The sequence below is a fragment of the Daucus carota genome, chromosome 9 (assembly GCF_001625215.2).
Source record: "Daucus carota subsp. sativus chromosome 9, DH1 v3.0, whole genome shotgun sequence".
In the NCBI taxonomy this organism is placed as follows: Eukaryota; Viridiplantae; Streptophyta; class Magnoliopsida; order Apiales; family Apiaceae; genus Daucus; species Daucus carota.
Window position 1 is genome coordinate 5,523,842 of NC_030389.2, and position 26,759 is coordinate 5,550,600.

General features: G+C 34.8%; 2 protein-coding genes and 2 long non-coding RNA genes across 4 annotated transcripts; all 4 read right to left on the reverse strand.

The window, feature by feature from the left end:
- Positions 1–5,814: 5,814 nt before the first annotated feature.
- On the reverse strand, positions 5,815–8,870 carry LOC135149174 (uncharacterized). The gene is made up of 4 exons (XR_010287357.1): positions 8,165–8,870; positions 8,033–8,082; positions 7,830–7,947; positions 5,815–6,773 (listed from the first exon to the last, which is right to left on the reverse strand). It is a non-coding gene; the product is annotated as an uncharacterized LOC135149174 (long non-coding RNA).
- Positions 8,871–9,104: 234 nt separating this feature from the next.
- LOC108201134 (uncharacterized) lies at positions 9,105–12,464 on the reverse strand. The gene is made up of 2 exons (XM_064085090.1): positions 10,029–12,464; positions 9,105–9,734 (listed from the first exon to the last, which is right to left on the reverse strand). Exons 1-2 carry the CDS (start codon positions 12,462–12,464, stop codon positions 9,105–9,107), a joined length of 3,066 nt encoding a protein of 1,021 aa, XP_063941160.1.
- Positions 12,465–20,412: 7,948 nt separating this feature from the next.
- Positions 20,413–21,234, reverse strand: LOC135146771 (uncharacterized). Its single transcript, XR_010287482.1, has 3 exons — positions 21,121–21,234; positions 20,813–20,986; positions 20,413–20,704 (listed from the first exon to the last, which is right to left on the reverse strand). It is a non-coding gene; the product is annotated as an uncharacterized LOC135146771 (long non-coding RNA).
- A 640-nt stretch (positions 21,235–21,874) lies between these two features.
- On the reverse strand, positions 21,875–23,058 carry LOC108201135 (very-long-chain aldehyde decarbonylase CER1-like). The gene is made up of 3 exons (XM_064085091.1): positions 22,723–23,058; positions 22,374–22,593; positions 21,875–22,286 (listed from the first exon to the last, which is right to left on the reverse strand). Exons 1-3 carry the CDS (start codon positions 22,847–22,849, stop codon positions 21,875–21,877), a joined length of 759 nt encoding a protein of 252 aa, XP_063941161.1. The 5' UTR covers positions 22,850–23,058.
- Between the last annotated feature and the right edge of the window lie 3,701 nt (positions 23,059–26,759).

A 26,759-nucleotide genomic window follows, 5' to 3' on the forward strand; every position in this document is an offset into this window, starting at 1 on the left:
ATAATTGTACTTTACATTCTGTTTCTTTAGTTGGACTGAAATTGGTTGATGGCTATATAAAACGCTAAATCTCTAGAAAACAAACAGATGTTTTCTAAGATGAGTACTACAAACTAATGTAACACAGTAATGTAGTATAGTTTTATTAAGTGTTGTCTAGGCCGGTGCACTATTTTATTGTAGTATAGTTGTATTAAAGCTATCAACTTGCAAGAATAATACTTAGACTGTTATGTAAATTTTCAGGGGAAGGGCATTGTGGAGGAGGATGGTGGCAACACTGACACGGGCTGTCGTGAGGGGGGGGGGACTCTAGTACTGACTCTGAAGATGGTGAACTCCGCCCACCACCTAATATTAGATCTAAAGGTGGTCCTGTGATTAAGGGTTGAAGTCTTTATTATGTAATTTTAAGCAACAATGCAGCTTTTGTATGATGATGTGGACAAACTTTGGCATGAACAAACTTTTGTAACAAATGGTTATATTTTGGGCATTTCATGTATTAGACAATTGTTTTCAGTATTTTCTGGGATCATATCCGGTTGCGTGTTTGTGATTATGTATTTTATCTACGATTTTCATATATTCTGAAGTTTGATTGCATGTTTGGGCAGGTTATATATATATTTGTGTGTCTTTTTGGATGCCAAAAAATTGGCGGGAAACTAGCGAAAATAACAGTAATAAGAAACAGGGATTCCAAACTTACGACGTTTTTTCCGTCACAATATAACAAAATAATGACGAAAAACATCTGTCGCATATTGTGGTAGAAAATCTTAGGGATGGGGCCCGCAACTATTTACGACAGTTAATTCGTCGCAAGATAAATTATTTACGACAAAACAGTTTCGTCGTAAATTAAGACAAAAATTTCTCAATGTAGGGCCCATGCTAAATTACGACGGACATTCCGTCGTAAGGTGCCCATTTACGACGAACACCGTCTGTCGTAAGTTAACAAAAAAAATCCGCATGTAGGACCCACCACTAAAGTATGACGTTTTTTCCGTCGTAAGTTTGTGGAGCCCACATACATTTACTTATGACGAAAATTGTAACTTATGACGAAATTTATGCATGTGACCAAAAAATGAACTTTAGACGGCTGTAAAAACGACAGAAATTATCCGTCGTAATTGCTGGTATTAACGACGGAACTGGTGTAAAAATTCCGTCGTAAAAAGCCTATTTTGTTGTAGTGATTGGATCAAAACGACTTTCCTGTTGAAGCCTTTATATTCTGTATTAATTTTTGAACGCATAGAATCTCCATAACCAATTTTTCATTTTTTATTATGAAATCAGAAGGTGTTCTAGGGGGACTCGCTTACCTTTTCCTTTTTTTTTTTGTAGAGGCTGCCATATTCAACTTTAAGGCATTTCGTTGCACTTAAATCACCCTCGTGAAGAGGCGCACTCCGATATCATTGATGAGCATGCCATGATGTTATTAGGATCTCATATAGACCATTATGTCCCTGACCTGTAAATGGACCTTTATGAGCCTCTAAAATATCTTTTAGGCCATGACCAATGCCCCAGTTGGTCTTATACATATGACCTGCTATCAGGAAAAGAATTGCGATAGCTAAATGATGGTGTGCGATATCGGTCAGCCATAGACCCCTAGTTACTCGATCTAATCCTCCACGGCAGCTTCTCCAGCTACCTCTGCCTCTATTGTAGGATCCGCCGGTGGATCTTCCGCTCTGTGTACCTATACTTCTACTTATCCCAACCGAAGCGTTTGCTCCCAAGAGACCCATGCCCCTGTTCCTTCCCATGACGCTGCTCCTAACCAACCGCCAGTAATGATGCAAAGCTGGGCTAGGTCTGGGCCGCATGCCTCCTCTCGAATCTAATTTAAGGAAGGGATGCTTGCCAAACTCATTTTAGAGAGAGATCGCCTTATCAACTGGAGGGCAAGGCTTCTTTTAAATAATGAAAGCGTTTAGGAGCTATAGATCTTGCTAGCAAGCAACTAGCCCTGCCTATAGGTACTTTTAGTAAGACCCCTTTTTTGGTAAGAAAAATTAGATAAAATGCCCACACCCAAGCTAGGACCTGCTATATAAAAAGTAAGGGGAAGCGATGTCAAAGAAAACTAATTAGGAGATAAAAGTAGAAAATGTGTTTTATTAGATAAATATCAATACACACACACATCCACATGAAAAAGGGCTATTTTCGATCGGAATTTTCGATCGTTTTTTGTCGAAAATAATCCCGGTCGAAAATAATAATTTCGACCTTATGTGGTCGAAAATAGTTCCGATCGAAAAAGGCCGGTCGAAAATAAACTTATTTTCGACCGCTTATTTTCGACTCCATGCCTCAGTTTTTCCCGCCCATGCGTTTGGTCGAAAATAAGCTCCGGTCGAAAATAATTGGTGGCGGGAATTTTTCCGCACTTTTGCATTTGAAACTTTTTGAGGATGTTTTCTAGTCTAATTTATGTTTTCGACCATTTCTGGTCGAATATATATTTTCGACCGTTTCTGGTCGAATATATTTTCTTGGTCTTTTAAAGATTTTTATTTAATATTATGTTGATTTCAAAATAATTCTTTGGTATAGTTTAACTTTTTTTAGAAAAAAAATTATAACATAAAAAAATCAAATCCAAAGGTAATCTTTATTGGGACTGCATTTAAATTTAAATTTTTTTTAATAAAACATTTGTTTAATAACCGCTAAACTATAATCTCTCAAATTTTAATTCAATTTTGATTTGGATTTTTGTTAACACTTCTCATTGAAGGACGTGCATTTAAAATCTCTTCATATTTTGTGAAGATTTTTTAAAAAATTAAAATCTTCTTCCATTATAAGGATTTTAGATTGTATAAAATCAAACAAGATTTTCGAAGATATTTATACTATTAAATGAAAGGACAAAATGAGGACCTATAAAAATAGATGTCCACATCAAATGTTCATCACTTCTTCTTGATTTCATCTTTTTTCTGTGAAATAAGTCATTTTATTTGCTTCTCTTATTTTCTCAATATGGGAGACAGCCCTCCAACAAACAATTCTCGCAACATTTCTCCTGCCTCCTCGGGCATAGAAGGTCCAGCAATGTCTGAAAACCAACAGTATCTTAGAAGCCTCAATGAAAACCTTACTGAAATTCATGCGGTTCCACCAAATGTTGATGTCATCCAGTATTTACGAGAGCAGGCACAGTCAAGAAGAAGATCTCTCACCGTTCTTTCTGGTTCTGGTTCCGTATGAGAAATAGTTCTTGGAATTCCTGGCTCTCAACGTCCTCTTGGCTTACAAGAATTCATGACCATCACTTCCTTTTCAGGCACTTGTCTTTTTTCTGCTGAAGGAAATTATTCATTATAAGTGTAATATTCATTTAATCAATTATTAACTTTCATTTATAAAATTTGAATGGTAATTGAATTAGTCTTTTTTAACATTTAAAATATATTTCTTCGTATTATATTATTTGTTATCCAATTACTTAATCGATTAAAACATGGTGATGTTATTTTTAAAGTTTTTTTCTCTCAGAATTATTTATTATATTTTTTATTGAAAATGATTTGTTAATAATAATACTTCCATTCTTCGTTAAGAATAATACTTTCGTTATTTAAATATCACAAAAATTACATTAATAACATTAGCTCGAATATCTCCATTGCTAAAATTTTATTTGTGAAAATGATATGATTTCTTGTATATAAATGGACTCCCGCATAACAAAATTGATGTACAAAACACAATTTACACATTTTACAACTCAGTCAAAAACAATAATTCCACTCCACCTCCACCTGTTTTTCAAATCCCACTGATCATCGTATCATCAACTCACTCCCATTAAGGCAACAGAGGTGATTCCTAGGTAGGCTTGGCAAACCTAGCTACAAGAAACTATCACAAACATATTTCTAGAGTTTAATGTAATATGCATAGATTGAATCCAAGAAATATAATCATTAAGAATAGTATGATCAAAACTTCTATGTACGTAGTAGCATTATTAGTAACAAGATCGATGAGCAAAATTAGTAGGCAACATGACTCAAAATGTAGAAAAACTAAAGTGTACAAACAATCAGGGTTTGCAATTAAAAAAAAAAATCTATCTTAAGGAAATCAATGAAGATTGAAGGATGATGATATCGAGAAGACAGCAACGAAGCTTTGACATAGATTGGAGAAAAATCAGTGATGAATATTTTAGCCATGTATGGCTCTCATACCATAATAGAAAAGGTATTCATCAGCTAAACATTACACACCATCACACTATTTATAAAAGAAGTCATACTAGAGTTTACTTTCAACTAAGCATAACAGAAATATGTAATAAACTACCACTACAAGAAAAACAGGCTCAGACAACACCTTTCAGACAACGCTACGAAAAAAAACCGTTGCAAAAAAGAAACACACAACGGTCGTTTTCTGGACCTCAACTAACCATTGTCTAAACGAGGATCATACTACTGTTTTTAAAAGCGTTGTTAAAAAGTATGCCAGAAAGTGTGCTTGACACAACAGTTTATAAAGACCATTGTTTTTAAGACATTCACACAACGGTGTGTAAAACTGTTGTTAAAAAATATACAACGGGTTTCCTAAACCATTGTAATTAGAAAAGTCATACAACAGGGACGAGTAACCGTTGTTATGTAATAAACAACGGTTGGAGAAACAGTTGTGTTTTCAGATATTACACAATACTCTGTTGAACCGTTGTAAAGAGTTTACAACGGTTTATAATTCTATTGTGTATTCTTTGTTAGACAACCTTTCTTGGTAGCATTGTTCTTTAGACCTCACACAATAGTTTATCTTATATTATGTCTTGTCTTTGATTTGTTAAGACATGTGCTTTTTCGTAAAACCGTTGTCTATACACTACTACAATTTAGTTAATAGACATCGGTTTTTGGCCGATGTCTTTGTGTATCAGCCTCCGATGTCTAGGTCGGCGATGTTAAAGGTCCTATACAAAGACATCGGCCAAAAACTAATGTCTCTGTGACTTTTATCATCGTTTTTTAGCTTAAATACTGATGTCTATCAGACGTTTTTATGATTAAACTACATGATTTAATTGTGCATAATGTAATATTATCTCTATAACACTAATTTAAACATGCGACTCGTAAGAAATTAGATGACATAGACATCGTTTCTTTATAGGTTCCGTTGTTGTAAGCTCTTTTATACATCAGTTCTTTGTAATCAACGATGTATATGATGATAATAACATCGTTTTCTTAAAAATTCTGTTGTCTGAGTATGTTTTATACATCAGATGTTTGTAATAACCGATGTATATGCTAAGAATAACCTCAGTTTTTACATAAAAAGTAATGTTTAGAGTTGGATTTTACATCAGTTCTTGTTTTAATAAGTGTTGTCTTAAGTGTTTTTTGACATCTTCTTTTGAAATAAAATATGATGTGTATTTCGTTTTTTGCCACTAGTTTTCAGTCACATGCACATCATAGAACCCAAAATACTATTCATATTCATTCATAAAAACCGCAATACCAATATCCAACATTTAATCATATACAACCAATATACCAAAAAAACCCAAACTACCAAAATCTAAAGTCATCCAAAAACTCCAAACTAAAATAATCTAGTTAGCCATCGGCCAAAATCCAAACTCCAAACTCCAAACTCTTTGGCGGCCTGTAAAAGACATATACTTCATGTTAATTATGACTTAGAAATGAATAAGAAAAATACCAATCAACGCGAACGATAAATAAATGAATAAGAAAACACACACACACACACATATAAATCCATAAGGTAGTGGATAAGTATAACTGGATATACATGCCATTGAGGAATACTACTAAATTTTCTACAATCACTTCCTGGAAATTAAACTATTAACTTATGATTATGCTTATAATTATCCACCCCTGTTTATTATGCTTATGATTTATTATGGTACTTTTTTCTTCAAAAACTATTAACTCTTTATGAAAGGACAGTAAGGATAATAAATGTAAGATAGCAACAGTTCAGATTGCAAGACTGTAACTTAGCAAAAACAAAAAACAAACAATAACACTGTAAGAGGGAAATTATTGGTACATAGGTCAAATTGTAAACTACTGACTTGTACAAGCATACTAACGGTCCTATTCACAGCATATGCTAGAACTAGTACATAAGTATATGTCTATACAGCGCAACACGCAGTAGGCAAAACTGAAATAGAAGCTAAAATAACTAGAGAAAGTTACCAATGTAGGCATGTGGAAAGAGGGGTAGCAACTGTGAAGACAAAATATATTAAGACAAGAATTAGATGAGAAGGTACCGATTGACCTTTGTACAGAATATATGTGCATGACTTCTGATCTGCACCACAGTCTTGGTTGCTATATTTTTTGTGCACCAAAAGACAATAAAGAAAAGAAAAAAGAACATAAATTGGTACCACAAGGATTAATAAACTGGTATCGCAAGTTGAAGTGTCAATACTTAGCATTGATTGTTAAAGAACAACACATACTGAGTCTATATTAATTTGAATTCACTAATTATGTTACATGAGAATAATTTCTATTTTAACCATCAAACTACAAGTTGGTACCAGATATTCAGATAACAGATCAGTAGATTTAGAATCCAGCTTCCACATACTGCACTCTGTTTCTATTTCAATATCCTCGGGTTTATAGAAGTTTTAGCATTTTCAATCGCTTTTTATGTTCCGAGTCCAGCGTCGGTGAAGTGTAAATGCCATGAAGATTCTCCACTATGTATTCCTGAAAGATTGTAAAGTATCTTATGATTCAAATTTTAAACATGGACAAAAAGGAGAAGTGAAACAGAGAAAAACAATGCTTAGACTTCTAATCTGGTTTCAAGAATGGTATATATTCAAGTTTATCATGACGTCGTATGATACCAGATGCTAAGATACATTGCTTTTATGCGTCAATAGAATATGCGTGTGTAAACAGATTCTATAAAGATGCAGAATAATATTATCACCTGAGTAAGTTCCCTCTTGGAGATGCAGAATAATATAATTTGCCTTGTCATATATAATACTACAACACATATACGCATCACCGCGATGTACAACACCCCTAGCAATGTTTCACCCTGTTAATGATACATCAACTTAGCTCTACACTAATCAAGATCAACTCGTACACTTACCCAGCGACTTAACCACTATATAGCCTTAACCTCTTAAACTAATCAACAATTATACAAATTACTATAACATACATCAATTAACAACTATCAGCCACTCTCGAATGAGGAAAAGTAAGAACTCGAAAAACAAGAGCAGAGCAACAAATATCCAGAAGATATGCCACATAAATATTAAACCTACAAAACGAGCACCAACAATTAACAATTACTACCAATTTACCTAGTTTTGTGCTTATAAGTAAATTTCAGATCAAATAAGTCAAATATCACTTGAAGTTGAGTCACACTTAAAACTGTTGTAACCGATACATAAACTTTAAAATTCTTGATTCTTAAGAAATCAAGCAAACACAACTTATACTCAAAGTAACTAGCCATATCATCTTACCACAAAAACAAAAGTAATTTAATAGCTCCTTAATTAGAAAAGATTCAATCTTTCTTTACCCTTTAGTTACATGAATCAGTATCAGTTCCTCATTCGAGTAAATATTTAAATAAAAATATATCAAACAATCATTTCAGTAATATTTCCTATTTTGAGTAAAAAATCATTTTAAATACACACACAAGAAGCAAAGAAATGGCAGATAGAATCTATACACACAACTATAGATACAACTAAAAGCATGAAAAGGGCTGCCTTATAATTTTACCAAAGACCACCAAAACGAGCAGCTAAAAAAGAACCCTTCTTGTTCTTTGCCTTGAAACAATACAAGCACTCTGTGAATCAGCTAACGGGTATGCCTTTGGGTTCACTTCTCCTGCACTCTAGAATTTCAAGAACATATATATAAAAATTCAAAAAAACACACACAAACAGAGGGTGAGGGAGAGGGGGAGAGAGGGAGGGTACCATTCTCAATTTTCCAGTGAGTTAAAATTCATCAATATACAACTAAATCTCTGCAAATGAGCCGGAAACAATATACACATCAACAATTACACAAAATCAAACAAAACCCTAACTAAAAAGCAGAAAACTCACATGGAGAAACTCCAGCTTGTCTTAGAGGTTTTTGAGAGCAGTTCGAATAGCAATTAAAAGACTTGGCCTCACAAATAGCCAAATCATCACCCGAAAACCCCTTAACAAAAACAAACCCATTCCCATTCTCCTCATACCCCCAAACCCATTTCTCTTCCGCCCCGGATCTGCCCGAAGAACTGATTTACCACCAAGAATGAGTTTGCAAAAATCACAGTTAGGGTTCGGAGGGGGAGAGTGATTGAGTAATGGAGGTGGAAGTATAGAGATGAGTTGGTAAGTGTAGCTGTTTGGGGGCCGATTGTAGGGTTTGAGATTTGTGATTAGTCTCGTCAGTTTATTTTGGGGAGAGAGATATTGAGAGAGAGATTGAGGGAGAGAGAATTATGTTTTTCTGATTTTTGGGGTTAAAGAAATTTGGGGACTGAAGGTTTGAAAGGGGGAATATTGTGGTGTTTATTTTGTTTGATTTTGGGGTTAAAAGAATTGGGGGGAACGAAAATTTGACTAAGGGCGGAAATATACAGGAAATATTTGGGGGAGGGGGGAAAGACATGGTTGCCGCGCGCTTTTTGTTTTTAATTCAAAGAAGATAGACATCGGTTCTTATATTAACTGATGTCAAAAATGTAATAGACATCGGTTAATTTTTAGCCGATGTTAATACAAGCTTTTACATCGTGGCCAAAGTCGACCGATGTCTATACCCTGATGTCTATTCTACTTTTTCTAGTAGTGATATCACTGTAAATTTTTAAAAAAGATGAGCAGAAAGAGTGAAGCCCCTGCATTACCAAACAACTACCAAAACAATAAAGAGTAAATTTTGACCATCATCAAACTTTCAAAATTTCACATAAAAACAACAATCAAACCAATCATCAAGACCAAATATTTGAATTGTGCATTACAACAATGTGAAATATGTTAAAAAAAGGCATCATTCTAGTTGAATTCGTTCATCTACATCACGCATGTAACTAGCATCCTCGTGCAAATCATCATCTGGTAAATCGGGCATAAAAAACTCAGACTCAAGCTCAACTTCAACGGATCCTTCATTTTCATCTTCAATATCATCGTAGTGTTTTCTCTCGGGAAACTTCAATACCACAGACCATGATTTCTCGAGGGGGTCATCAATATAACAAACCTGCTTAACATGTGTTGCTAATACAAATGGATCATTCAAAAAACCAGACTTGTTCAAATTGACTAATACATATCCTAGTTCATCAGTCTTGATCCCTCTATTCATATCAACCCATTTGCATATATAAAGTGGGATCCTAAAGCTGTTATAGTCCAACTCCCATATATTATTTATAACTCCGTAGTATGTATGTGATGTATGATTAATATTTCTGTCAGTAGCTTGCACAACCATTGTTTCAGCATCTACACACACTCCACTACATTGAACTTGACGTGCATCATCCCGAGACTTGGTGCTAAATGGAACCCCATGTACCTTATAACCACTGAATGTAGGCACATCGCTGTTAGGCCCATCTGCAATCCATCTTATCTCGTGTGGTATCTCCTTCACATCTAGTAAATCTGATGCAATCTGTACAAAAATAAAGATACATACAATTTGAACGCTTAAAATAATAGATGTAAATGGTTGAATATAAACAATAAAGCATTCGTAATACCTTTTCTTTAAACCATTTCGGAAAAGTTTAATTTTGCTTGTTCTTTAACCACATTTCATCATTTCCATGTTCTGGGAATTCGTCCATCAAGAATGACATGTGTTCACTATAATTAAAACAATGACATAAAAATTAGGATAGCTTTGTAATTGATATTTTACTTCTTATATGATGATATTAAAAACAACTTACTCAAAATATGGCACAACATCCGTGCTATTTTGTAGGACGCACAAATGTGCAAGGTTTAAATCTTTGATGCTCGGGGTGATCATTGTGGCACCAGATAGTGGTCTGCAAATTAAATCCTTTGTACGCCTTCCATTTTCTGGAACTCCGACAGTTGCTTCTTCAAAATTAACTAAACACTCAACTGCCTCCTCTGCAATATATGCCTCTGCAATACAACCCTCTGGCCGAGCCCTGTTTCTTACATATCCTTTGAATGTTTTCATGTATCTTTCGAATGGATACATCCACCTAAGGAAAATTGGTCCGCACAGCTCAACCTCTCGCACAAGATGAATTGAAAGGTGAATCATTATGTCAAACAAGGAAGGGGGGAAATATTTTTCAAGTTGGCATATTGTTATAACCAATTGAGACTGCATTTTCTCCAATTTATCAACTTCAATGACTTTACTACAAATAGCCTTAAAGAAGAGACAAAATCTAATAACAGTGTCCCTGACCTTCTTATGCAGTGATGACCGGATCGCAATTGGGAGTAAGTGATGTAAAATCATATGGCAGTCATGAGATTTCATTTTGGTGAGTCGGAGAGTTTCCATTGATACTAGACTTCTAATATTAGAACAAAATCCATCAGGCAACTTCATTCCTAAAAATGATGAGCAAACAATTTTCTTTTCCTGATGGGTCAAATTCCAAGATGCCAAAGGCAATTTCTCCTTTTTCCCTGCCGTTTCTGGCCTGAGATTCAATCTTATTCCCATTGCAGCCATGTCAAGACGAACAGATTCCTTATCTTTTGTCTTTTTTGGTATATTGAGCAAAGTACCTAATAAAGCTTCACATACGTTTTTCTCGATATGCATGACATCGAGAATATGCCTCACCGGCAAGAACTTCCAGTACTCGAGTTGGAAAAAAATAGAATGCTTCTTCCAAACAGGCCGAGGATCATTTTTATTTCGCTTTCGTTTTCGTTGTGTCTTACCATAGACATGGCCTCGCAAATGTTGTACTCTTTCAAAAACTTCCTCCCCTGTTAAAGGAATAGGTGCAGAACCTTTTTCAACCGTGTTATCAAACGCTGCTTTCTGTTTTCGATATGGGTGGTCACGTGGTAACCACCTTCGATGCCTCATAACCACTGTCTTCTTGTAATTAGGAAGCCTTGTAGCTTTTGTCTCATCAACACATACCACACAACCGTTATAGCCTTTGACAATGTTGCCCGATAAGCTACCAAATGCTGGATAGTCGCTGATTGTCCACAATAATATGCCCCTGAGTAGGAAAGACTCCTGCTTGTATGCATCATACACTTGCTTTCCATGCCATAATTTCTGCAGATCTTCTATTAGTGGTTGAAGAAATACATCAATGTCATTTCCGGGCTGATTTGGTCCGGATATCAGTAGACATAGCATTATATACTTTCTTTTCATATAAATCCACGGTGGAAGATTGTAAATTGATAGCAAAACAGGCCAACAAGAGTGATCGGTACCTTTGCCGTGGAAAGGATTAAAACCATCAGATGATAAAGCCAACCGAAGGTTTCTAGGTTCAGAAGCAAATTCAGGCCACTTCTCATCGACGTCCTTCCATGTTTTTGAATCTGCAGGATGACGTATTTTATTATCCTTCACTCTCTCTGTGTGGTGCCAGGTTAGGTCCTTTGCCATTTGAGGTGAATTAAACAAATTTCTCAATCGTGGCAATAACGGAAAATACCAAAGAACCTTGGCTGGAATGCCTTCAATGTCCTCTCCTTTTTTGTTCTTCTTCCATCTTGAGGCATGACAAATGCGGCAACTAGACTCATCTTCATCTATATCACCACGATATAAAAGGCAGTCATTCGGACACACATGTATTTTTTCGTACTCCATTCCTAAAGAACACAAGGCCTTCTTAGCTTCACCAAAGGAAGAAGGAAGAGAGTTACCTTCTGGAAGCATAGTGCCAACCAGAAGTAGGAGTTCAGAGAAACAATTATCGGACATCTCGAATTTTGCTTTCAAGTTATATAACTTCACTAAAGCTGTCATCTTGGTAAACCCTTCACATCCTGAATATAGCGGTTCATTTTCAGATTGTAGATGCCTTAACAAATCTGAGGAATCCAGGGAAAGATCATCGTCTCCATCTGTTTTAATGGGGATTTGTTCCACAGATTGTGAACTATCAGTATGTTCAGTGGCCATTGGACTTTGGTCTGTATCATTCTCTCCATGCCAAATCCAACATGTGTAGGTCTCATCAATACCATTCTGAAAAAGATGATCTTTCACCATTTGAGCGTTCCATGATTTATTGTGTGCACATTTTATACAAGGACAACTAATTTTGTTTGCATCACACCCATTTTGTACTGCAAAATTCAACAATTCATTCACACCCAATTGAAACTCCCGTGTTCTCCTATCAGCCCTCAACCATGATCTGTCCATATTTGAGAACAGCCAACAAACCTAACAATTGAATAATAAAACATATGTTATAAACCTGAACAACATGTCATTCGTATATAAATTCTGTTTAAATTGAGTTATTCACATCACTGAGTAATTCTACACTAATTCAATATATATACAAATGTAGTTACTCACAACTTTTACAAATGCTTACGCGTGTAGATGGCGTTCGAAGTTCCTGAATCAGCACAAAAGTTAGTGCTGAGATCTGCATGCCAAAAGTGGAGGGAGTTCAAAAGCAATTTAACAACTAAATATATTCTTGCTCATGCTGATCAACCTCACCTGCTGAAGCATCCTCCAGCAGATTATTCTTTTATTGAGAAGGCTCATTGGGATAAGTTTGTTGCTATGCGTACAACACCGGAATTTCTTGTAATTAAATTTCTTTCCTTGTCTATTTCTTACAATTCTGTGGTATTATATTTATGTACTGTAACATATTTTATTGCTTTCATTGTGGTGTTTACGTAGGCAATCCATGAAAAACACTCAAACATAAGACAATTGAATAAATATACTCACCGTATGTCTCGCAAAGGTTATGCAAACCTAGAACAAGAAATGGTTAGTGCTCAAGAAACATGCTACTATTTTGTTTTGTAATTAAATTATTAGTAATCTCACTCTTGTCAAACATGCTTCTTAATGCAGGCTGAAGATGATCCTACCAAGGAGATTGATCGATCGGACACTTGGGTCAAAGCTCGACAGGATGAAAATGGAAATTATCTCGATGATGATGTTAAAACAATTGCTGAAAATATTGTAAGTTATTCATTTCAGTTTGAAGGAAACATAGGAAACAGGAAAAATTTAATTAGTTATATATTATTTAACTCTATTTTTTATGTTATGTCCATTTTGTAGGCGAAGATGAAACAGGCGGTTTGTGAAGGAAAAGTGGAGGTTTCTGGGGTTGATGATGTTTTGACCAAAGTGCTTGGTAATCCGGAACACAAAGGACGAGTACGTGGGCAAGGGGTTCATGTGAAACAGTCAACCTACTTTAATCTTCCAAGACCAAAGAGAAAAAGGACCATGGATGAGAAGATACAAGAAAGTGTTCAGAAGTTTGTGGCAGAGGAGACAGAAAAGATTGTGAAGCAACGAGATGCATTCTGGATGGCTGAGATAGAGAAGTTAAAAGGAAGTTTAAGTGAAAAGATTACAAGGGCAGAAGGTAGTCCTATGATTGATTCACAACAAGGGAGCTGTTCCAAGGGTGCACAAGGTATTTTGAAGGAGTTAGATGTGTCTGGCTGTGTCAAGAAAAAATTGGATCTTGTCGAAGATCAAAATGTAGATGAAAAGAATGAGAAAGTTGAGGATGTTGTACCAATTGGTGGTGGGGATAATGAAATTGAGATATTGTTGGAAAAGAGTGTGAAGGATGATTTAGGTTGTTCAGAGTGGCTTCTGGCTGTTGGGAACACGAGCAATGTTGTTGCTTATGCAACAATGGAAACAGATGTGCCAAGTGGGAACCAAATTCTTCATGGAGTCCCAGTGGCAAAAGAAAATGCACGAGTGTCAATCACGCGTGTAATCCAAGGATCTGCTGCAATTCCTTTCCCAATCCAGGATGAAATCACAACTGTGGAACAAGCAGTTGGAACCTATATAGCTTGGCCAAGAGAGCTTATACTTGAAGTAAAAACATCTGTTTCTCCAGTAGAACCAACTAAAAAGGTTACATTTTTCTAATTTATAATTTTGTAAAAGAAGTCCTGTTTTGTATATATGCTTGTACCCTAAATTTGCTGGCTAATTTTTTATTTTCAGGGTGTTAAGAAAAATGGTGCAAAAAAGATGAAGAATGTCAAGGACCGTGTTGAGTATGTGGTTGAAATGGATGCAAATTACCCTCCTTCTTTAAAGCGTTTGTGGCTTTGGGCAAAGGGTACCCTAGTTGACGGAGAGACAGCGCCTTTTGAGTTGTCTGCAGAAGCTTTTGGATCTACGAAAAAACAACGTCTCTTTCTCTCAGACGTTTATGCTCTATGCACGAGAGGTGAAATATCAGCCTCGATCATCTGCATCTACATTCAGTAAGTATCAAAATTAATTTGCCTTGTCAGTTATGTTTATATACGAGCTATGTGTTAACCAATGCTATATTTTATATACAGTTTATTGCAAGAAAATTTGAAAAGGAACAGGATGACAGATCTGATAGCTTTCGTTGATCCTAGCATAATTGGCGCAACAAATTGTGGTTCTTGTGCAGACAGGTCACGTGCCCTTTCTTTTAGGTTCAGAACTGCCAAGAAAGGACAATACTTTCTACTGCCGTTTCACCATGGGTTTGTATTTTATTTTATTTTTGACCTCCTATATTAGTATTTAAACAGCCTATTACAATTAATTATAACATAAATCTTTTTGTTTGACTTGTAATTGTAATACATCAATATGCATTTCTGTATTTTTCATTTATGTTGTATTCATGATTTTACTAGGAACCATTGGGTTTTGAGTGTTGTCAATCCAGAGGCACAAGTTGTTTACCACTTGGACCCTTTGAAGCGGAGAATTGAAAGTCCAGAATGGATGGAAGTGGTTGACAAGTGAGTAACACATAAGAACTTAATTTATTTAACATTCACATTTGCAATTGGACAAGTGATTTCTAATATCTATATTTGTTATTTTATTGAAGTGCCATTAAAATTTATAAGGACAAGGCGAAGAAGATGCTGAAGAAGAAAATAATCTGGGAGAATCTCGCGGTATGTTTTTTCATAGCATCTATGTTATGAGTTCTTATTTATATCAGGGTACATGTAAATATTTAATTCAATATTTTTCAGGGAGTTCCGGTCCAGAATGGAAGCAAGGACTGTGGAATATATGTCATGCTCTATATGAAGGAGATATGTGAGGACAGGGAACTTGACTTCTGCTCAAAGGTAAATTGATAACTACTTCGATTTATGCATGGCAGACTTGTTCTTTCTTTGTTCTCTTCCAGTGAAAACTCACTTTAACTTAAATTGATTCTTTTTCAGTGGCTCCGTAGGGGAAACAACACTTTCAACGATGATGATGTTAATGACATTAAGAATTCTTGGGCAAAATTCTTCCTTAAGCACCACACCTAGGGTGTTTGACTCTTCTGTTTTATGGATATGGTTAATTTGGGATAATTTGGTAGGTTTTTGAGGGATTTAGTACATATTTATCTAAGTTCTTTTTTGGGAACCAGTTCAGAGGAATATTTTCTAGAAATGGGTGGTTTTGTTGGTGGATATTTATGATGTTTTGGGTGGTTGAATTGGTGGTTTGATGGGGTGATATTTTATATGAACTGGATGGATGTTTTTAGTATACTGTTGTTGGTTATGGTTCAATATATTGATGTTGGATATGGTAATTATATTGATGTTGGTTAAGCTTGTAATTCTGCCGTTTCGATTTAAATAGGTTTGCTAAAACAATTGTTTGATCTTTTGTTAGGCAATGAGTTCACATTCAGGTTTCTTGTTACAATATGTATGAGACAATAGTTTGGTTCCAAAAGGTGTTAACAAATGATTGTACAAACAAATAATACACAACTCCTTTTAACAACAAAACCATACAGTAATATAGCCTACACACAACTGTTAGTTAAAAAAGAAACCATTGGCAAAATACAATGTTCACAACTCTTTAAGAAATAACAACCGTTGTCCCACATTATTCTCACAACGCTTCTCCAAAGAAAACAATTGAATATGTAAAAGCAAGACTACACTTTATTTTAGAGAAACCATTGTATGTAAGGCAAATCAACACTTGTTGATAACCTATAGACTATTGTGTGTAAGGCAGATTAACAATTGTTGATAACCTATAGACCATTGTGTGTAAACGAGATCAACAATTGTGTGATAATCTATAGACTGTTGGCTAATAAGATACCTTACAATAGTCCATAATACGACACAGTTGTCTTATCAAAATCTTTACAATGGGTAGGATCCTAGAAACCGTGGAATATATTAGAGCAAGACAACAATTTATTTGACAGAAACCATTGTCATAAGGCTAATCAGAACTTGTAGATGACCTATACTCCCTTGAGTAGTACCTTGTTTAACAATTGTCCATTGTACAAAACCATTGTCATTTCAGAAACTGGGCAATTTTTATGATACCATAAACTGTTGACTAAACTGAAGCAAGACAACACGTCCACTTAAAGACACTGTTGTGGAAAAGAAGATTAACAACAAGTTATCACCTAACAAACACTTGACTAATCACTTGTTTTACAATAGGTAAGCGATCATAAACAATTGTCTCATCCAGCATTCTCACAACATTTTGTAAAGAGTTTCCTCTTGTCTTAGCCAGAGACAGACAACGATCGCGTACCGTTGTCTCATCCTAGGATCAGACGGCATCTCAATACTCAACGGTATTTGAGGATTTCAGACAACGGGCAAAAACCCTTGTCTGATTCATTTTTTCTTGTAGTGTATACACATATATTCAACTAAGCTATTATTCACTTAAGAGGTCAAAGCTAAAAAGTTGGTTGATTTTTATTATTGTTTTACTTAAGAAACAGTCATCACAGTAGCATTAGCAACAAAAGTATATTTATCCTCGATAATACCATTCCACTAGATAATATAATTGACATATGCATTTCCATATTGAAGAAGTTTGAACTCCTATCTTTTATCATTAAGGTTAGAAAATTGTAAAACAACACGTGAGTTTGAGGAAACATGTATATATACAGGTTCAGAAACCACGACATTAGAATCATCAAACAAAATAACCGAGTATAAACAAAAAAAAACTATACAAGTTGTTAGTCCATTTCAATGGCACCTTAAATTATATGACCACTCCAAGACACCACACACAGCTAGAATATATCCACATAATTAATCCTACGTTAACCCCTCTGTTTTTAATTTCATTTATCTCATTGACAGTGTTTGGATTAAAATATGTTTGATGGTGTCATCAACTTTCCATAACCTCCAAAAAAATATGAGATACCATCCAAATCTTGTGTCAAGGTACCGATCAAGTCAAAGAAAACAAGTTGCAACTTCTTGTACAGTAGTATGAAACATTCACTTCAAAACTGGTGAAAGTTTCAATGATACTTTATTCTAGAAGTCAAAAGTTGCTAGGTCTAAAGATATATGAAAGGATGTATCAGTTTAAGAAACAAATCTAAAAGGGTCTCTATCTAAAGAATGTAAACCCATGATAGTTTCATTAAGACATTCTTAATATTTTAAAGATTACAATCTTAATGAACTCTATGCAATTCCGAAGACTTATAAATTTAAAATGAAAAAAGATGAAGAGATTGAAATTGACTATAAAAAGACAAGTCTATTGCTTTAGTTGTCAGCAATTAAGATGGTGAAGATGTAACCTCCCAAAACTTAACCATGCAACAATGTTTGTAAAGGGAGGACATATGCTAGCAATTGGGAAAGGCTTCGATCCAAGATGAACTAGACGTGAGCTTGATGAGTACTTGAACTTTCTATTTAAAATTCTTTCTAAGCAAATATTCAATGCAGCTGCCCTTAAGCAATTTAAGATGGATAAGAGTATCTCCAATGAGAATTTTGACATGCAGAAAGATATCACAAATTTCCTGCTTTTATATGCAGGATATAAAATATGTTTCATTAATGTTATTTTGTGAAGTGTCTATTTAAAAATATGGTGATTATAAAATCTTTGAAAATTATAACATGTTACCCTATATTTATCATAAGTATATATATTTCTATTTTACACCCTGTTGAATGTATTCATTCCTACAAACATTAGTTTTATATTTTTTTTCATTTGGTTTTCATAACCTTTTCTTCTTAACTTCATCTTTCATATTACTTTATTGGAATAAATGAAGTTACCAAAACTTGCACTATATTTTGTTTTGTTTTTTAATGCATCACTATATTGACTTAATATGACTTGGTCTAAAATAACTGAGAGGACCAATTCTGGCCAACTACGACATATATCTTACTGCGGAAAAGACGGAGCGCAAAACTTACAACGGAAAACCAATATTCTTCATATGTTCTTGTCAATACTTACGACGTACCAACTTTCCGTCGTATGATTCGCTAGAATTCAGGCACGACCTAATAAAATATGATAAATCTTTTCCCGCGAAAAAAAATCTTCGTAACTAACCGTCTACCAGAAATTCAGTGCGTAATCTCAGCATTCAATGCGTATTCCTGAACAACTCCAGCGTGTCCGCTTAGTTATCCTCATCAAGCCACTTACTTGATGTCTAGTTCCCCAACGGGTAGGCAGTTCCTTTTCCCCCAGATCAATGAATAAGGTAGAAGTCGGGACAAATTCTTTTTCTTAGGAACATATACATGATTCGTCACGAAATGGATAACGGTGACCCCGAGTAGTCTTTTCTTCGCCAACTTGCCAGTCGTAAGTTAAGATATCTACCTAATTAAAGATAAAAAATAAATGAAAATAAAATGGTTTTCCGTTTCCGTCATAACTACGCGCGCCGTCGTCAGTTCCCATAATTATATAATTATAGCTTTTAAAAAAGGAAAATAAATGAGAATGATAAGTTTTAATTTTCCATCGTAATTAAATCGGCATAAGTTAATATATCTACCTAATTAAAGACAAAAAAATAACTGAAAATCAAATGGTTTCCGTTTCCGTTGTAATTACGCCGTCGTAAGTTCATTTAATTATATAATTATATCTATTTTAATAACGGAAAATAAATGAGAATGATAAGTTTTAATTTTCCGTCGTAATTAAACCTTCGTAAGTTAACATATCTACCTAATTAAAGAAAAAAATAAATGAAAATAAAATGGTTTTCGTTTCCGTCGTAATTACGTCATCGTAAGTTCGTATAATTATATAATGGTACTAGTTTTAGAAACGCAAAATAAATGAGAATGATAAATTTAATTTTCCGTCGTAATGAAATAGTCGTAAGTTAACATATTTAGCTAATTAAATACAAAAAACAATGAAAATAAAATGGTTTTTGTTTCCGTCGTAATTACGCCATCGTAAGTTCATATATATAATTATATCTGTTTAAAAATAGAAAATAAATGAGAATGATAAATTTTATTTTTTCCGTCGTAATCAAACCGTCGTAAGTTTACATATTTAGCTAATTAAAGACAAAAATAAATGAAAATAAAATGGGTTTTCTTTTCCAATCATAAGTTTACCTAACTCATTAACTTCCACCTTCCCGCATTTAAATCAAACGGCAAGATATTAATTTTTTAGGCAGAACTTATGATGGACATTATAATTCCATCGTAACTTATCATATATCCGCCTCCTACTACCTCTTTCTCTCCAACATCATTCTCCCCTACTGTCAAAATCAAAAAATATGCTCCACACCAAAAAAAATATGATATAACAAATTACAATCATCACTTGCATCAATCGTTCTTGTAAGTATTTATTTTCAATCTTCTCCATTCAAATTGTAGAAATTTTGATCTTTTATATTTTATTTAGATTAATATAATTTTTCGATATTTATATGTGTGTTTGTGTGTTTGGGGTCCACATGATAAACATATGACGGAAAATTTCATCGAAGATTACAGTCCTTTGGCTGAACTAACGACGGAATATTTCGTCATATATTGTCGATGATTAAGCAGTGGGGTTCACACTGAAAATAAGACAGATTTTTTCGTCATATGCTGTAGTTGATAAATTGAGCACATGGCTGCATTTACGATGTTTTTTCTAGTCGTCAATATGTAGGGCCCACGATGTAAATACGACAAATTTGTTCGTCATATATTGTGGTTTGATAAAATTGAGCAGTGGGGTCCACGTGGCTGACCTTACGACGGAAGTGATAACTTGCAATACAATTTAAATTACCGACCATTTTTTTAACTTCAGATGCCAGCAAAAACGACGGAAAAGGCGGAAAAAATCTGTCGTAAATGGCCAGAATTGATGTATTGTCCAATAGATAGATGTGAACACTTATTAATACAAGCACAGACATATACAATGCCTCACTTGTCTAAGCCATCAAACTGTTATTCTGACGTGGATACTGGGAGTGGACGAAATCCCAGTTTAAGAGTAGCTTTCCAAATTTTGTCCATGCTAAAAATCATGTCATCGCATTCATGAACATTCCATCCTTCTAATGCATGCACGATTCCAGCTATACGCCATGCACTAATCACCCTTCATGGCAACCAATTCTGCGACTCAAAATTTTTAGTAACTTAGAAGCATAAAGTAATTCACAAGAAAATTTCACTACTTATTTAGATACAAGAAGATACTTGTTTGCATTTAAAAATTCATACCTCACAGGAATCTAAATTCTCGAAATTCCTTGGAGCAGACATTGCGGGAGTGTTGCAGTAGAAGCAATCTTTGCGAAATTTTTTTGGAGGAAACAGAGAGAAAGGAATGAACAATGTTCCCTTTGAGGCCTTAACTTGTTCGGTTTCTTGCAATTTATCTCCAACTAACCATATCTGAAAAATTCAGAGGGCAAAAGCTAAGCAGCTCCAGTATTTAAATGTCATAATACAGAAGAGATCATTAGAAATCACCTGTAATACAAGGTGTGTTTTTATTAAAGTTACTAATAGATACATTCCGAAATTACCTTTTGAGAGCAACTTTTTGAAAGAATTAGGTTGTTTCGAGTCTCAGGAGCACATAATTCTCTAAGCCTTCTAAAATCAGATTCGCCAGAAATGGATACCTAGTGCAGAGTTTGTTCAATTGTGTTAGAACCAAGATTGTATCAGGTCAAGATTTGGTTTTACAAAGAAAATTACATACTTGAACGCCTCTCTGACACAAAGCCACGGCCACAAAATTGGAAACCTTTGATGAGTTCGCTTTAATAGCAACTTGATCTTTTCCTTCTGGAATGCTATTCAAGACAACAGCAGCTGCTAGGCTACTGCCATCAACTAATTTTACTTTTAACTTAGGATTCCTTCTTATGAAAAGCTCACCGTTTCGGTTCATCTCCTCTCCCTGAAACATTTGGTTAGATTATTTGAAATATGTATATATTGACATCGTTTTGATTTATTACAAGAGTTATTAGATACCAAATAGAATTTAATAACACTACAACAAATTAACAGGGCTATTTATGACTGATAACTTACGACAGTTCTTATGTGCGCCCCAACTTACGATGACGGAAAGTAGGATTCCGAGTTGAGTAAAAGAAAAATTCACCTGATTAAGAAGGCCCAAAGTTAAAACCATAGCTCCTTTTCTCTCAGCTTCAGCTATAGCTTCTTCGATCATACCATAATAGACTCTCTTAGCTTGGGTGAAGTGTACTGCAATAAGCACGCCAATTAAATTTACTAGTTAACTTTGAATATAATAAATTGCACTTAACAACAAAATGGGGGATTGAAACATACATGTATATTGTATCGGGGAATAGCCCATGTTTGTAACTTCAAATTTTCAAAAGTGTTCCTCTCAGTCACAAATGCTCGACTATGAAACCATGTAACCATCATAGACCACCATGTCACAGGCAACATCAAGTACTTCATGTACCACTGTGAAGCAGTCTGGGGTTTTGATGCCCAGGAGGCGAATCCAAGCCGAAGATGATAGATGGATTCTGATGTTGTTAGATGCGTTAAATGTACAACATCGGGAGACTCCCCTTCTCTTTTAAGTGAAGCTTCATATACCGTGTTGGTAGATTTGTCCATGGTTCCGTAGACATAGTCATAGAAAGGCATGAAAAGAGAGTAATTGGTTCGAAATTGTGTGTGATGCAGAGAATGGTAGCTGCTCAAAAACCATACAAAAAAATATGTTAACAAGGAAAAGAGAATAATTAGTATCATTTTCACAAGTAGAGGAAGAGAGACGTACGAGGGTGTGTACATGATGTACATGAGAAGAGGGAAGATGGTGAAGAGCTTCCTAGGAATAAGCTCAAAGTTGCAGTGCCCCAAATTGTTCATCAAATCAATGTAAGTAATATAACCAAAGAATGAAACAATAGAGCCTGTCCCCGTCAGTGCCACCGTGATCATTGGTATGAAAAACAGGATAAAGTACGATATCATTTCTGCAAATGGATGAATCACAGCTGCACACACATGCACAAAAAAAAATACTTATAAGTTCAAACAGAGAACCTTTCGAACTTGTCATTTACATATAATTTAAATACTCAGGCACAGATGCAACTTCTCGGTGTACATTGAGAGAGACATACATGTAATGGGTTCGGTAACAATAGAGGAATGATGATGAGAATGATAGCGAGAGTAGAGGTAGTGGTGGTGTAAAGCTCTGTGAAGCCAGTAGTAGAAAAATTCCACAGGTCCAGCATGAAGCAACATCAAGATAAGTATACCATCAGTCCTCCATAGAGGCAGATTAGCTCCTCCCTTTACAGTCAAATTTCCCAGATAAAAGAATATCCCGGTCAACAAGATTTGATCATCCCTGTTTTAGATTTTTTATATGTAGTATCAATAACTAAAGACCGTACACTTGCTCAGAGACTTATACAGGGGCCGTTTAGCTAAGCTTAAAAAAAGTGCTTATTTCACAAAGAAAGTATGCCAAAGATCTTCTTAGCAGGTTTGGTATGCTTAACTCCAAGCCTGCTGACACTCTGATGAATTTTAATGAAAAGTTGCAGCAAGATGATGGAGCAGAGATGGCTGATGCTAAGAAATTCAGAAGTTTAGTTGGAGGTTTAAACTATTTAACTCACACACGTCCGGATATTGCCTATTCTGTTAGCTTGATCTCCAGATTTATGCAACAGCCATCAAGGAATCATTTTGGTGCAGCAAAGAGAGTCTTATGTTATATTGCAGGAACCATGGAGTATGGGATTATGTATTCAAAAGTGCCAGATCTCAGGCTATGTGGATTTACAGATAGCGACTGGGCAAGCTCATTGGATGATAGGAAAAGTGTCTCAGCTAGTGTGTTTACTCTTGGGTCAGGTGTTATTACTTGGAGTTCTAAGAAGCAGCCTATGACAGCGTTGTCATCAACAGAAGCTGAGTATATATGTTGCAGCTACATCAGCGGCTTGTCAAGCTATCTGGCTAAGAAGATTGCTAGCAGAGGTTAATCAAGAGCAAGAAGGTGCAACTGAAATATTCTGTGACAATGTTGCTGCAATTTCCATGTCAAAGAATCCAGCCTTCCATAGCAGAACAAAGCACATCGACATTCGTCACCATTTTATTCGTGATTTGGTTGCAGAAGGAAAGATCACATTGGAGTACTGTAGCACGCATGAGCAGGTGGCTGATATACTGACAAAATCCTTGTCCAAGGAGAAGTTCTGCTATTTTAGAAGTATGATGGGTGTTCGAAAATTTGAATTAAGGGAGGGTGTTGAATATTAATTCAGAATTTGACATGTTTTCTTTATTAGTATTTCCTATATTTCAGGTTTGTTTGAGTCAAATGAGTAGTTGTTAGTGTTCCTAAAAATAAGCTAGTGGGTGTTGTGGGTTTATCCAGTAGTGTGTTAGTTGCTAGTTTTTCTCTATTCCTGTTATGATGCAGCCTATATATATGGCCACGTATTGTTTGTTTAAGGTGTATTGCAGTCTATGAATAATAGACTTCTGTTCAAGTCTTTAGTCTATCTCATATTCCAGTACAACACACACATATACTCCCTCCGTCCCACCAGGTTCTTTACGTTACTTTTTGGCACGCATTTTAAGGCTCCTATAAAGTATACTTACATTTTATATATAATTTTTAAAAAATTATTGAAAAAAAGTTTGATGTCTAAACTTTTATTCAGAAAAAAAAAATTTAAAAAAATATTATTCACCTATCTTTTATAGGAGCCTCAAAATACGTGCAAATAGTGAACGTAAACTACCTGGTGGGACAGAGGGAGTATTGTTTATCTGTTAAGTTTCTCCAACACATACATTATTGATACATGGAAAATTGGGTAAATTTATTGGGTCGCCCAAACATGTAGTATTATCCTATTACAGGAGTATTATCATAATAGGAAAAAAAATGAGAATTGATATACTATAACAAAATTGGCAAAAAATCATGTAACAAATTTCAAAAATCTCCAACTAAGATAGTTGATGAATAATGACCTTTATTTTAATAAGGGAAGTCTGAATTGAAGGGCAGCAGAAGACCCACGCTTAAATGTAAGGGCGGTTTGACATAATTTAAAATAAGTAATTATTATTTAAAATGAGAAGTTAATTATAAACTAAAGCGCACTATTCCCCGCTTTAACAAATGAGATTTTTCGGCGAAACCGGTAAACTACGCGAATGATCATTACGCTTCAACCTGCTTATTCTATTCCACCTCTTAGAAAGAAAAGAACTTAAATCAAAATACTTAATAGCATGGCGATACATTTATACAATACTTAAATTGTGATTTATGAATGATTGATGAAATACAAACCACATATTCTTATAAATACATGGAACAACATACCTCAATTTCATGGCTGATAATCGATTTGACCAGTTTAAAACATCATGATTTATGTTTTTATTTTTTTTCTTCGAGCAAAGAAGAGATAAAATTTAATAAATCTAACCAAGAATTGCTGAATTTCTAGCTTCCCTGTGTATTTTTTATCTATTTATTTATTTGTGAGTCAAATAAAATATATAAAAATAATATAAAAAAATTCCAGTTTCAAGACGTTTAAATATGACACATCAGCATCACCAACTAATCAGTTAATTCATATATGTCAGCTCTTAACAATCCCACAAATTATGCATTCATTCTAGCTTTTATATTAAATTGTCTTAACTAATACGCAAGCATGAATTCTCAACTCTGAATGTGTTATTGACTAATTTTTAGCTTATCTTTTACATGTAGTTATTGACTTCGTATATTTTTAATTTAAATATGGAAAGACTTCTCAAGCACTCTGCAAGATATGAAACTAATCATCATTATTTTAAATTCAAAATCAAATCAATTCTTTTTCATATGATATTATTTGGCTACTGGACACTGGACAGGTTGTACTTTGTTTCATCAAATCAAAATTTTAAGGCTGATTTGGTAATTTCACATGTTCTTGGATCAACCCATTAAACTTCCGGTTGGACCCAGCATCTTCCTTATTCAAATGAACACTAAGATGAAACATTTCGAATCTTCGGGAAACCGGACCCGAGTATCGTTGGATCTGAGAGCACATTCAAATCATATCACGATCATCATATCAAGATCAGAATTTCAAAATAGCATTAATCATGCATCCTTGAATCGTGCCATTAATCACGACGTCAGTTCAGATTTAAGCTTTACTACTTATTTGCATATGTTATTTTTATCAGATCAAAGCAGATAATTTGAATTTCACATTCGAAACCATTCCTTCTTCCACGCCTCTAATCCTTGCTTGGCTTTCGAATTGATTTGTGTCATCGGTCGGATTTTGCTGGAGTACTACTGATCTTGGCTTTCTTTACACATTAATTTCTCTATCTACGGACTTTGCTTTGCGCTTATAAACTGTATTGTATATTAAAATTCTACTTATCTTGCACAAATCGCGTTCATCCGTGTATGCATCAGGTAGTATCCATCAAAGTTCTCTTGCGAAGATGCTTCGACAACGGATGGCGTCTCGAAGTCAAAAAGAGAATAACACCATTGGCCGTGAAATAGGTCTGCACTATTTCTGATTCTTTATTTAAAATATTTGCTCCATTGTGTATATTTGTTCATTCTATTATTGTTTAATGGGTTCTGAAATTTGTTGTTTGAACGCTGCAGGTATCATAATCAGTATATGATTTTGTATTGAACGTGTTTGATGATTTACTACAGAGAAAAGCTGAGAGATCGGTCCTCACGATTTCTATTGATTTCATGCTCCAGGAATTTGAGAAAAGGTTCGAACACTTTGTGCAAATGAAATATTTGTGTTGGGATATAGAACTTGGGATTATTTTTTGAACATCATTTTTAACTCTTCGTGTTGGGATTTGTGTTGTGCAAAAAGTCATCTTAGTGTTTTGTGTTTTAATTCTCATGTGGGACGCCCATTTGATTCACCTAATATTGGATTAAGGCAGCCACCGGGTGAAAGTTTGGAAAGCTAGAGAGGCTTTTATGAAAGTATACGACCTACGCATATGGGATTATGACTTAGCATTGGAATATGTTCTCTTTTTTGTATTTCTGTTCCGGTTTTTTGAGTTTTTCTATATTGTATAGATGACAAGATAATTTGTAATTACTTTATTTACATTATTTTTGCAT

Bases quoted from the DNA above. Each gene is read 5' to 3' on its own strand.
- LOC108201135 (XM_064085091.1), bottom strand. From the start codon at position 22,849: ATGTTGCTTCATGCTGGACCTGTGGAATTTTTCTACTACTGGCTTCAC. The intron at 22,594-22,722 runs GTATGTCTCTCT...ATGTGTGTGCAG, and splicing joins TGTTACCGAACCCATTACAT to CTGTGATTCATCCATTTGCA. The intron at 22,287-22,373 runs GTACGTCTCTCT...GTTTTTGAGCAG, and splicing joins TACATCATGTACACACCCTC to CTACCATTCTCTGCATCACA.
- LOC108201134 (XM_064085090.1), bottom strand. From the start codon at position 12,464: ATGGACAGATCATGGTTGAGGGCTGATAGGAGAACACGGGAGTTTCAA. The intron at 9,735-10,028 runs GTGCCATATTTT...ATTTTTGTACAG, and splicing joins TACAAAATAGCACGGATGTT to ATTGCATCAGATTTACTAGA.